Below are 13,542 nucleotides of genomic sequence, written 5' to 3' on the forward strand. Positions count from 1 at the left end.
GATATATTGGGTGTGATAAATACCTCATAATTGTAGATAAGCTTTCTTTGTTAAAAAAAAATTCATGTTAATTAATGCTAATTTTTCATGTTTATAAAACTTAGGAAAAAGCAATCAATTAAGTATAATAATTAGAAAATTGTTGACAATTTTTTGTTTGTGATTTGGGACATTAAAATAGGCTATAAAATTAGTTAAAGAAGTAACTAATTTTACATGGACGTGGCAGTTAATTAAAGGCCGTAGGTATTTAATTTTATAAAATTCTTGCATCCACTAACTTTTCTACAATTTAGATTAGATAAGGAGGTAAAATAACGTATGTACCATATTTGACCAAGTCTTCTCTATAAAGCTATCCATTTATAAAATAAAAAATAGTGGTATTTTTGTTTCCCCAAAAAGAAAAAAAAAAGAAACTTTAATTTTTTTTCTCTAGAAGGGGTATTTTGGTAAATAAAATAGTTATTGCGGAATAGATTTTCAACGAGGAAGTTATTAATGCACCTCTTTTTATGGCGAGAAAGAAGAATTAATTGGATTCTTCTTAGTGTGAGAGAGAGAGAGAGAGAGAGAGAGAGAGAGAGAATTTCATTGGTTTTTTTTCCTCTTTCCTTTTTGGCTGCGAGAGGAGAGAGAGAGAGAAGGGGGAGGGGAAGCCTCATTTAATGAAAAAGCTTTGACCCTCCTCTCCTCTTTCGTCAATGGTGGATTCACACCTCTCTTTTTTGCTTACATAAACTCCAAACCTGACCTTTTCCTACGAGAAGTCTTCTTCCTCCGTTTCCATTCCCCTTTAAAGGCTCCATCTTTATTCACCTCGTTGGAAAAAGATCTCTGGGTTTCTAGATTTCGCCGAAGAGTCGTGGGCTTCTAGTAGATTGGACGAAATTTTTTACTTTCTTTTCGCATTAGTCTTATCAGCTCAAAATACCAAGTGGATCTTCGCGATTTTCTCTCCTCTCTCAAAGGGTCTAAAAAAGATCGGATCTTGGTCAGAAATTCTCGACTGTCTGCCTTCAATGGGGAATTGCTGTGCCTCGCCTGCGGGAAGTGACAAGACGAAGCAGAAGGGGGCAAAGAAGCTAAACGCTTTCTCGATAGATCACAACAAGAGTCGTAACCCTAGTGGCCTGAAGCTTGTCGTCCTCGATGACCCCACCGGCCGGGATATATCCAGCCGCTATGAGCTTGGCAAGGAACTGGGAAGAGGGGAATTCGGTGTCACCTACCTTTGCACCGATAAGTCTAATGGAGAGGCGTACGCCTGCAAGTCGATATCGAAGAAGAAGCTGAGGACCGCTATAGACGTCGAGGATGTGAGGAGGGAGGTGGAGATCATGAAGCATATGCCAGAGCATCCTAATATTGTGAGTTTGAAGGACACTTATGAGGATGAGACTGCTGTGCATATCGTGATGGAGCTTTGCGAAGGAGGGGAGCTCTTTGATAGGATTGTTGCGAGGGGACACTACACGGAACGGGCGGCCGCGGCGGTCACTCGGACCATCGTCGAGGTGGTGCAGGTCAGATCTTTATGTTTTTTAACTATAATTTTTTTTATTACTGCCTGCTTTAGAATGTTGGAGTTTTATATATTTGAGAAATATGGAATATATCTGTGCCTCAAACTTGTTATTTCGTTCTCTCAATATTGAATATATTCTCTGGTAATTCGTTTTTTGTAGCATAATGGTTCTTGGGAACTTCTGTTAGGTTTCTTGGCTATGCTTTAATTTTTTTCTTCAGAGTTCTTGTTAGGTATTTATATCTCTGGACATGATATCTGGGGTCTCAAATCTGATGCTTTATATTATTCTGTTCCTTCACATTATATCATTCGCTTTATTCTCATGTATAGACAACTGGGTGGCCACTGGGCTTTCTGCTACCTCTTTCTCAAATTGACCTATATATTATTCTGTATTTTTCACTAGTTGTGCAAGTTACTATATTGATCTCCTGTTCTGCATTATGTCACTAGTTTTCACTATGCAAAGTTATGCTGCTGAATGTTAGGTGTGATGTTACTTTCTTTTGCACTTGCCCTTTCTTTACTTCAGCTCATGCAGTGACCTTTTATTTTGTTTTTATGGGCAAACAGATGTGCCACAAGCACGGGGTGATCCACCGGGACCTAAAGCCAGAGAATTTCTTGTTTGCTAGCAAAAAGGAGACTGCCCCCTTGAAAGCAATTGATTTCGGTCTCTCTGTATTCTTCAAGCCTGGTATGCCTAGAAGAGTTAATGCTTGATATTACTTGCAATATACACACATGACACGTGAAGCAGATAAAGATTCATACCACAGAATAATCTTGGTTTCATTCCATGTACACAGAAAATATATGCTTTCATATAGTAATATGCATCGTTTTCATTTTTCACCATTACCTTTTATCTTATAAATGTGTTTCTAATTAGTGCTTCATACCCAGGTGAACGCTTTACTGAAATTGTAGGCAGCCCTTATTACATGGCTCCAGAAGTTTTGAAACGAAATTATGGCCCAGAAATTGATGTTTGGAGTGCAGGAGTGATCCTTTACATTCTGCTTTGTGGCATCCCACCTTTTTGGGCAGGTAAACATCCCTATTGTGAAAAGATATAGAATCATAAATTGACATCATATTGGGGGAAAAACAATCTCGGCTTACCAACACTCTTCTAAACTTATCTTGAAAACTTTTCTTAGGAGATCAATAAACTTGATTTGTCAAGAAGTCAAATTTAAATGAGCATTTTCACAAATACTATTTTGTAATCGCAAGAATATTAATCTCTGATTTCTTTTGATAATGCAGAGACTGAGCAGGGAGTAGCACAGGCGATTATTCGCTCCGTTGTAGATTTTACAAGAGATCCGTGGCCTAGAATTTCAGATAATGCCAAAGATCTTGTCAAGCAGATGCTCGATCCAGATCCACAAAAGCGGTTAACAGCACAAGAAGTGCTTGGTAATACGATGTTCTATTACTCTTATTATGGGTAGTACGCTAGTAGCAACTTCGTATTTGTAACTTTTACAAGAATAAAATAATCTTATGCTGCAAATTTATGAAATCTTATATAATGCTATATATGTATGTGTTTATTATGTATTTACACACTGTTATATCTCCTCTGATAACTCTAATTGCCATTTTTTCAGATCATGCTTGGTTACTGAATGCCAAAAAGGCTCCTAATGTCTCTCTCGGTGAAACTGTTCGAGCAAGACTTCAGCAATTCTCTGTGATGAACAAGTTCAAAAAGAGAGCAATGAGGGTAAGATTCGACTTGTCAATGAAGAGATGATCGATATACTAAAGCTATGATATCCCGTTTTCTTTTTTACCTTTGTACTTTGAGTTCTAAACTGATGAAAATGCATCTGACTTGGCAAAAGTTGCGACTTCGAGATCCAGCTCTTGTTTCCTTTGTATAATTTTAATCTCATGCTTTTCTGGTCATTTTCTTGTAGGTGATAGCTGAGCATCTTTCTGTAGAAGAAGTAGCTGACATAAAGGATATGTTTCAGAACATGGACACTAATAACAATGGTAAAATAACACCTGAAGAGCTGAAGTATGGTCTGCATAAATTTGGCCACCAGGTTACTGATGCAGATGTCCAAGTATTAATGAATGCTGTGAGTACTGAAAACTCATTCTTTATGCTTGATATTTTATTAGAACATCAATTAATCTTCTTTTGTTGTATATACTTTGACTTATTCTTGAGGTGATATTTGTGCTTGATGTCTTCATTGTCTTTAGACCTTTTCAAGTGCTAACCAAACTTGATGAGGAAGAAATGATTTTCTTTTAAAGATCTGGAAAATAACGTGTATATTGCCTATTCAGCTGTTAATTCTTGTAGTTGAAAAAGCATGCTGATGTTTATTTAACGTGTGACTCCAGGCGGATGTTGATGGAAATGGAACTCTAGATTATGGAGAATTTGTTGCTGTATCCATTCATCTGAGAAGGATAGGAAATGATGAACATCTACACAAAGCTTTCACATACTTCGATCAGAACAAGAGTGGATACATAGAAATTGAAGAGCTCAGGGAGTGCTTGGCTGATGACTTTGACCCAAATCATGAGGAAGTTATCAATGCAATTATACACGACGTAGACACTGACAAGGTCAGTTATTGCTTCTACCTTTGAGATTTCTTTGCATTGTCTGATTTCTCCTGTTTCAATTTTAATTCCACATTGTTGTGTTATATGATCTTTTTTAATTGAGGAAATTTAGTACATCATTTTTAATATATGTAATTGAGATTTGAGAATACTTGTGTCCACTATTTATATGAGCTTGATGAATATTATTACCTTAAACATGCAACATGCATGGCTGAGTGGTGAAGGGGGTCTGCATACTCTCTTACACTCTTCTTGTGATCACCTAAAGGATTGGAGAACGTTCATCTTCTGTTAACCTATCAGTGTTGAGTCTTCCTCGTTGCTTCATGATAGAAATAGATTCTGGAAATTGACATCTTCATGTTGCCTGCTTTTTCTCAGGATGGGAAGATAAGCTACGAAGAGTTTGCAACAATGATGAAAGCAGGAACTGATTGGAGAAAGGCATCGAGGCAGTACTCAAGGGAGCGATTCAACAATCTAAGTTTAAAGCTTCAGAAGGATGGATCGTTCCAGGTAACAATAGCAGGCACATAAAAAAAAAGGAGATACCAAAACTGGATTCAAAGTAAATTTTCTACTCCAGACTTTTTCACCAAGCAGCAGCAGCAGCTGATGACTGAAATGCTTGTTTATGTATCTAGTTATTACTTGGCCATTATCGTATGTATACATTTCGACAGGATTGTATCAGAAGAAGGGGAAATCTGAGAGAGAAGATTAATGGAGTTCATGGTTGTAAATATATATACATATGTTTTCATAGCTTTTTCCTTTTTCTTCTTCTTCTTCTTCTTCTTCTTCGAGTATCCGGCTGTGTAATTCTTCACTCTTGTAATTACACAATACAACGAACCTAATCTTTTTCCTATCTAGCCATCAAGTTATGCAATTCAGGAAGCAAACTCAAAGAAATTAATCACTTCTGCTTACTACTTTTTGTTCTTTCCTAGTTATAAAGTGGAACATCCTAGTACAGTCAGCGGGATAGTGATCGGTTTAACTAAATCATTATTAAGCTTTACAATTTTTCTCGTAAAAAAGTGAACGATCTCATATAATATGAGATCCCAAGTTAATGACCCAATATTATGAGCTAATCCTCTGCCAACTCACATAATTAGCGGTAAATCAAGCTAGTGTTATATTGCAAGCCGTCTTCTATTTACTAACTCAACTTTAGACAAGACAAAGAGAGAATAAATTAAATAAAGGATCACAAACTGGGAACCAGAACTCAGACTGGTCCTCGAATAGCTGAGACTAGGAGCTATATTTTAAAATAAAAGAAAGAAGTTATTGGTGAAATTAATTTGAGGATGAATTCGCTGTCACCTGCTCACTCCTGGGACTATGAGACTATGAGAGCGATTGGGCTAATGCTAGGCTGTCTTTTGCTCGAGTCTGACGTGGATCCTTCCCAGCATGCACGGTGTTCTGTCGGAGTACGTCTTTTCTATCTTTTGTTTAATCTTTACGAGCCCAAAGACTAAATATGAGTTAAATAAAAGATCAACTATTTTTAAATATAAAATTACTTTAGGTTTCACCGAGTTTTTATTTATCTAATCTAGACTTTAAATATATGCGTCGAAGAATAATTATTTCGAATCAAATGACTCAAAGATTTACTATGAGTTAATAAGTTGTCAAACTATTTTTTTAAATTAACTGTACTGCTGACACATTAATCAAATCGAGTCAAGTATCGCTTACTGTTGGTGAATAAGCTGGACCACGTGGGTGGTCGCCGTTGAAGGACGAGACGACAAGAACACGATACCGCATGAATGCATGCTATATTGAGCTCAGTCAATCATTATCTGACACGTGTTCTGACTCATTAAATATCTGCTGCATGATGACGTCCCCTAAATTCGACGTGGCGCGGTGCAATTGGTAGTTGTGGGAGGTGAGGCCGTCTTTTACTTGCAGTAGGGGGAAAAAAAAACGTGGTCTTGTTACCTGGTTAATAATCCAACTGTTTTCTGGATTAATTTTATTACACGTAATTCAAATTTACAATATTATGTTTAATTTGACTAAAATTATTTCAAAATTTCTTTTTTTCTCTTTTACCCGCCACCTATCTAATTCTAGGAACCAAAAATTTTGCTCAATTTTTTATACTATCCCCTCTCTTCTCTCCTGTATTACCTACCTATCGCAATCTTTCGTTCCAGTATTCATTGCATGCTTATAATTATACGTCACTAAATAGTCATTTCGCACACATAGAATATTATATAGTTATCGGGTACATAGATAAGGATAATATGTAGATATTATCGTACATAAGAAAATTATAATAAATATACGGATGCATATATTGCAAACGTGAAAAATGAGACTACAATATTTATATTATATGGTGGTTCAGTACATTTGTATCCCTTATTCCTTAATTTGGTCACCTTAAATATATTTTATAATCAGACACTCAGTTATATAAATATTTTGTAAGTCATGATTAGATGCCCATAAAATATTATTATTGATAGAATATTATAATAAAATTATGCACGTTTTCTAAGTAAAAATTTTATTAGCAAGAAATAACAAAGTAAATATCCTCTGTAAGTAATAAGTAATAGTTTTCGCACTTTTCCTTTCTTCCATCCATGTGTAAAAGTTCTACCTCAGTTTATATTACTGAGAAATAATCAAATTATCCTTTGTATAGCTAAAGTATTGTTATCTATTAAAAGTAACTAGTAAGAACAATTACTTTTACATAACAAGTTCAAATATTTGTCATACTCTTTATGAAGATATTTTAGCCTTGTTATCTTAAAATGACCTTATACATCATATATAATCACAGTTTACTAACACCACATAATTTTTATACAAACTTATTCAAGGTAATTAATTATAGTTTTTATCCATATTCAATAACTAAAGATAGATAAAATTATAAATATACTAAATTCGTATTTAAGATATGCGTACAAAATTATTCTTAAAAATATTTATGTATGAACAAAATCTGATCTAAATTACACATATAATTTTAAGAGTAAAAATCTAAGATAATTGTTTCTGCTTTATTTATTAATCTCAAAGTAAACGGGCCTCAAGGCTTTAGGATGATTTAAGTGAGCTGAGCTTAAGTGAGAAGCTGGATAATAATGGTGGCCACTGTTATGTTTCTAGCAATGATTCTAAAGCCCTCTTTCTAAAAGCCCCCCATACTCTGAATTGAATCCTGTTTAAGATTATTAGAATAAGAGAATAAAGTAAATTCTCTTACTTTAGATATCTTTGTTCTATGTCGATTTTTTTTTTTTTTTTTGAAGTAGCTCTTCCATTTGTTCCAAAACCTTAAAAAGTGACTTTATATTTGATGATGTAATGTGGATAAAAATAATAAAATAAACTTTATATTTATTATTAAATTTAAACTTATTTCTTTATTTTCTCTACAATAATAATAATAATATTTATTTATATTCATCTAAGAAAAAAGATAATAAAATTTAAATCTTATCCTTTATTCCGGCTATCGCATCAAACAGTTTCTTAACTACCAAATACTATCTAGGAATTGGAATAAAAGTTTCTTTATCCCGAAATGAGTGCTCATTTTATTTTTCATTTTTTTTTAAGGCTAGTGCTCATTTATTCTTATTCCAATTTATCCTCTCGCACCAGTTCACGAGAAAGTGACGGACGCCACTTGTTTTTACGTCACCGTTAAAACTTCGTCACGGCATCACGTTATCAAATACTTTTCGTCGAAACCGACAAACCGAGAGATAGTAAAAATGATCACGGCTTAAATACATTTTAAAACTTTAATTAAAAATTTTTCTAAATATCCCCTAATTGGGACCAACCCTTGTAAGCTTTAATTTATATCGTGACACTTTTAATTAACTGAATAGAGGATTTTATTTATATTAAATATATAAATATTTAAAGAGAAAATTTAGAGTAGCTCAGTGGTATAGAATAAAAGTATAAAAAGACAAAGTAACTCTTACTTTAACACATTAATAATTTTTTAAATATGAAAGAGACAAAGTATTATTAATTTTGGATTAGAAACTTAAAAAATATAGTGATGTAAATACAATGTATTTAATCAAAGATCATTATCTATCTATTTCCTCGCTACCGCCACGTGTCAGTTAACCTTTTCAAATTCATTTCCCCTTAATCATCATGGCGCTATATAAACCCACTCCTTGGTCGATTCTTCTCGACTCTCTTCTTATCCCATCAGTATACATCTATCGAAGAGGCATTACTCTATTCGCTTCTTATTCGCGTAAATACCGAATTAGTTATAACTGATTTGGAGATCAGGGGAAAGCGACGATGACGGTGACCCCAAGTATAACGATCGACGACGGCAATCTTGTGGTACACGGCAAGACTATCCTCACCGGCGTACCCGACAACATCATCCTCACCCATGGTTCCGGCGCCGACCTAGCTGAGGGCGCCTTCATAGGCGCCGCCGCCGACGACTCCAAGAGCCTCCACGTCTTCCCGATCGGCGTCCTCCAGTAAGCTCGCTGCCTCGATCGTTGTATGATCTCGTCTGTTGGATCGGATCTGGGGTTGATTGGACTGTCTTGTTTGGATGCAGGGGCCTGCGGTTCATGTGCTGCTTCCGGTTCAAACTGTGGTGGATGACGCAGCGGATGGGCGCGTGCGGGCGAGACGTGCCGCTCGAGACGCAGTTCATGCTTCTGGAAACGACGGCGGATCCGGTCAACGCCTACGTGGTGTTCCTACCGCTGCTGGAAGGCCCATTCCGGGTGGCGCTGCAGGGGAACGAGAGGGACGAGATCGAGATTTGCGTCGAGAGCGGTAAGTTTCGACCAAAATATAGAAATTGGGGATCTGATGGTCGAATACACACAAAACGGACGGCTGAATTTAAGTGAGATATTTTTGATCGTGTGGACAGGAGACAAGGCGGTGGAGACGAAGCACGGGATGCATATGGTGTACATGCACACCGGGACTAATCCGTTTGAGGTCATTAACCAGGCAGTCAAGTACGTGACACTAACCTAATTTCTTTGTATTTGAATATTAAATATTTCTTGATTCTAGATGTTTCACGTATATTTACTTTTGATCTATATCTCAAAGTGGGATAACAGGAGCTAATAAGGAGCTAAAAGGCTCTCACTAGATGTTATATATATATATATATATATATATATATATATATATATATATTAGTTTGAGAAAATATGCTTTTTTTCTTGAATTATTGGAGTTATTCGATTACTGATCTGATGTATGGTGATGGTGAATGGAACAAATTAGGGCGGTTGAGAAGCACATGCAAACTTTCCATCACAGGGAGAAGAAAAAGGTTGATACTTCTGAGTTATAATAACTTCTCGTTACTTTCTACGCAAGTGATTGATTGCATTCGGTGGTATATATATATATATAATACAACTATTTGTTTTGCAATAGCTTTGATTCGACTTGCATTTATTACCACAGCTGCCTTCTTTCCTCGATTGGTTCGGGTGGTGTACGTGGGATGCTTTCTACACTGACGTCACCGCCGAGGGCGTCCACCAAGGCCTCAAAAGGTGGCGCATCTTAATTGGTTCTTTCGCATCGCCTTCTTTTGTTTTATAATAATGGACGCCATGGCGACTTAATCTGGGCCCTTGATTTCTGATCACACAGCCTGTCCGAAGGTGGGGCGCCGCCACGATTCTTGATCATAGACGACGGGTGGCAGCAGATCGGGAGCGAGCTCAAGGAACAATCGGGAGCCGTCGTCCAGGAGGGAGCGCAGTAAGAGATCATTTTAACCAATCCGAGCCCTTCGTTTCTCATATACGGTGTTCTGCAGCCGACGCATCCTACGGTGTCTTGCAGGTTCGCGAGTAGGCTCACGGGGATCAAAGAAAACGCAAAGTTCCAAAAACGGGACGGTGAGAAGGATCAAACCCCTGGACTCAAGCTGCTTGTCGAGGAGGCAAAGAACCGCCACAACGTTAAGTAAGTATTATTTTAATGTTGTTATTTGGAATATGAAATTAATTACTTAATGAATAATGACTGGGCACCTCCAAAATTATCATACTTGTTACTTAGTTTCCAATATAATATGAAATTAAAAGGACAGCACCTTCTCAAATGCTGCACACTAACTCGACCTACAAAAAAATCGTCATTAACTAAATTAATATATGTATATAAGAAGTGTACAATTTTCTGTTAAAATTTTTTGATTTTGATTTTTATTGAAACTTTGTACCGTATAGATTATTATTATTAGATTATTTTATTTTTAATGCCTCAAAAAAAAACTTTGTTATTATTTTCTTACGAATCAATTATCAAGTAAATGTCCATAAAATTTGGTAAAATTCTCTAAAACTTTAGTAGGTTCCAAAAAAAGGAAAAAAAAGTAGTAGGTTCCAACGTTAAGAATATGTTATTTTCTTCAGAAAACTTTAACATAAAGTTTACAATTTAGCTCGAAGTTAGTAGCTCAAAGTTGCATGTATGCTCTAGATAATCTCGCTTTTTGTGTATATACCCGTCGATATCACTTACGTAGTTATGTTACTTTTGCTTTTAATAGCAATAGTTAGAATTTGCTCTCTCTTATGCTTGTGTTATATTAATAACAACATGAGTAGAGTGGGTCGGCTTTAATATAATCGCATGGTGATGGTGAAGGTGCGTGTACGTATGGCACGCCATGGCAGGGTACTGGGGTGGGGTGAAGCCGGCAGCGGAGGGGATGGAGCACTACGAGAGCGCGCTGGCGTACCCGGTGCAGTCACCTGGGGTGATGGGAAACCAGCCGGACATCGTCCTGGACAGCCTGTCCGTCCTCGGGCTGGGCCTCGTCCACCCCAAGAAGGTGATCAGCTTCTACGACGAGCTCCACGCCTACCTCGCCTCCTGCGGCATCGACGGCGTCAAGGTGGACGTGCAGAACATCATAGAGACCCTCGGCGCCGGCCACGGCGGACGCGTGTCGCTCACCCGCGCGTACCAGCAGGCCCTGGAGGCCTCCATCGGCCGCAACTTCCCGGATAACGGTTGCATCTCCTGCATGTGCCACAACACCGACACGCTCTACAGGTATGCGTCTGCCTCTTACTTCTCGTGTGCACGTGTGTTGTTGATGATCATTACGTGTTCATTTGTGATTGATGGGGCTCGTTGTTTTGCAGTGCTAAGCAGACGGCGGTGATGAGGGCGTCGGACGACTTCTATCCGAGGGACCCTGCATCGCATACTATTCACATATCATCCGTGGCTTATAACTCCCTGTTCCTGGGGGAGTTCGTGCAGCCCGACTGGGATATGTTCCAGGTCAGTTCAATTTGCACACAGCACCCTACGCCATACCAATTTGCGTTTCCGATCCTATTTTCTCTATTTCCATTTATCATTTTTATTCGTAAAATAATTCTTTTCCAGGATAGAAGTTGATATAATATAGGATACGAAACCATAAATTCACTTCAATATAGGGTGTTATTTGTTAATTTTCCTTGGGAATTTTATGACATGATGTCTGAATTGGACCCAGAGCCTTCACCCAGCGGCAGAATACCACGGAGCAGCTCGAGCTATCGGTGGATGTGCCATTTATGTTAGGTAAAAGTTATCCATCACATGTTAACATCATCAAATAAGACCAAACTCTACTTTCTTCTGCTTGTTTCTTCTCCACGTTTTTTCCTCACAACAAGACAAAGATTTGTTATCAAAGAGTCCTATCTATTGGTGTCAATCATGGCATTTATGTAACAGTGACAAGCCCGGCCACCACAACTTTGACATGTTGAAAAAGCTAGTCCTACCAGATGGGTCAGTCCTCAGAGCCCGACTACCAGGCCGGCCCACTCGAGATAGCCTGTTCTCTGACCCTGCCCGAGATGGCACCAGGTGAGTTTTCCTCCTGCGTTATTCCTATCTATTACCAATAATTGTCACATCTTGGTATTTGTAACATGGTGTTCCAATGCTACAGCTTGCTCAAGATTTGGAACGTGAACAAGTGCTCTGGGGTTGTGGGCGTGTTCAATTGCCAGGGTGCAGGGTGGTGCAAGATTGCTAAGAAGACGCTCATCCACGATGCGGCTCCCGGAACACTCACCGGATCAGTGCGCGCTGTTGATGTGGATAACATAGCTGAGATCGCCGGCCCGGGATGGGGTGGCCAAGCCGTCGTCTATGCCTTCAAATCAGGTTGATAAATGTTGATCTTATACTAACTTCATGATGCGTTTATCCTTTTATCTCATTAAGCACAGTCTGATATATACCCTCCTTTGTTGGTTTTGTTATTAAATCAGGAGAATTGGTTCGGCTACCTAAAGATGCTACCTTGCCCATCACCCTCAAAATTCTTGAATACGAGCTCTTGCACATTTGCCCTATCAAGGTGACAATCTCTATATTCATAGCTATCTCACAAAAGTCATATGGAGAAATAACAGCAATCTTAACTCTTTCTTTATTAATTTTGTTGCAGGTGATCACATCAAACATCTCCTTCGCACCGATCGGTCTTCTTGACATGTTCAATTCCGGCGGAGCCGTAGAGCAGTTCGACGTTCTCAGGTCGTCCAACAATGAGGATGAGAACTACGACGAGTCGACTTCGGTGGGGAGTGAGAACAGAGCAGCCACCGCAACGCTGCTGCTCAAGGTCCGAGGCTGTGGACGTTTCGGCGCTTATTCCTCTCAGAAGCCACACAGGTGCACCTTGGACTCGTCGGACGTGGAATTTAGCTACGACTCTGTCACCGGCCTCGTGACCGTTAACATCCCGGTGCCGGAGGAGGAGAAGTACAAGTGGACTTTGGAAGTCCAAGTTTAGGGAACTTGGTCTTGTCGTGTGGTGTTCTGCATCATTCCACGCAATAATATGGCCGCTCATATTTATCTAGATGAGTTATGTTGCATTTAGTTTTTCCTACTGGCATCTGTCTGCATTATAATAGTTGTTTTACCTCGAATACCATAATTTATCCATCTCTATGTGACGCTGGCTATGATGAGGTATTGAAATTTCTTCTATTATGTATGTTATCTTAAGGTGCTAATTAATAAAGAGCACAGACCAATCAACTTGGGGAACATTATTAGAATACAGATAACATGACGAGCTGAAATCTGAAGCAACCGAGAGAGAGAGAGAGAGAGACAGGAAATCTTTGGTGTACTTTCTTCGTCTGTTCATCGTTGAAGCTACAATTAAGAGATTCTCTCACTAACCTCATTCGGAGGACAGGAATAGCAAAACGACAAACAAGCCTCAGTCATAGGAGACTTAGATAGATTAAGAGACTGATAAATCTTAGATTGTGATCTTCCACCACAGTACGACTTCTCTGGATGATGTTATAGTCGGGGGGACCTTTATCACCCATGAAATATTTATTTAATTCCAA

The 13,542-nt window shown here is 38.3% G+C and overlaps 2 protein-coding genes across 2 annotated transcripts; both read left to right on the forward strand.

Moving 5' to 3' along the window:
- Window positions 1-526: 526 nt before the first annotated feature.
- LOC140796135 (calcium-dependent protein kinase 20-like) lies at window positions 527-5,004 on the forward strand. The gene is made up of 8 exons (XM_073149013.1): window positions 527-1,526; window positions 2,105-2,228; window positions 2,438-2,581; window positions 2,804-2,956; window positions 3,151-3,266; window positions 3,463-3,630; window positions 3,902-4,132; window positions 4,517-5,004. The coding sequence occupies exons 1-8, from the start codon at window positions 1,023-1,025 to the stop codon at window positions 4,670-4,672; spliced, it is 1,596 nt and encodes a 531-aa protein (XP_073005114.1). The 5' UTR covers window positions 527-1,022; the 3' UTR covers window positions 4,673-5,004.
- Window positions 5,005-8,341: 3,337 nt separating this feature from the next.
- Window positions 8,342-13,171, forward strand: LOC140796736 (probable galactinol--sucrose galactosyltransferase 2). Its single transcript, XM_073149818.1, has 14 exons — window positions 8,342-8,649; window positions 8,733-8,956; window positions 9,057-9,147; window positions 9,425-9,473; window positions 9,611-9,702; window positions 9,803-9,913; window positions 9,998-10,120; window positions 10,808-11,218; window positions 11,311-11,452; window positions 11,673-11,740; window positions 11,897-12,031; window positions 12,117-12,334; window positions 12,442-12,530; window positions 12,621-13,171. The coding sequence occupies exons 1-14, from the start codon at window positions 8,459-8,461 to the stop codon at window positions 12,966-12,968; spliced, it is 2,292 nt and encodes a 763-aa protein (XP_073005919.1). The 5' UTR covers window positions 8,342-8,458; the 3' UTR covers window positions 12,969-13,171.
- The last annotated feature ends 371 nt before the right edge of the window (window positions 13,172-13,542 follow it).

The sequence above is a fragment of the Typha latifolia genome, chromosome 10 (genome assembly GCF_019914945.1).
Source record: "Typha latifolia isolate L0001 chromosome 10, TyphaL0001v2, whole genome shotgun sequence".
Lineage (NCBI taxonomy): Eukaryota > Viridiplantae > Streptophyta > Magnoliopsida > Poales > Typhaceae > Typha > Typha latifolia.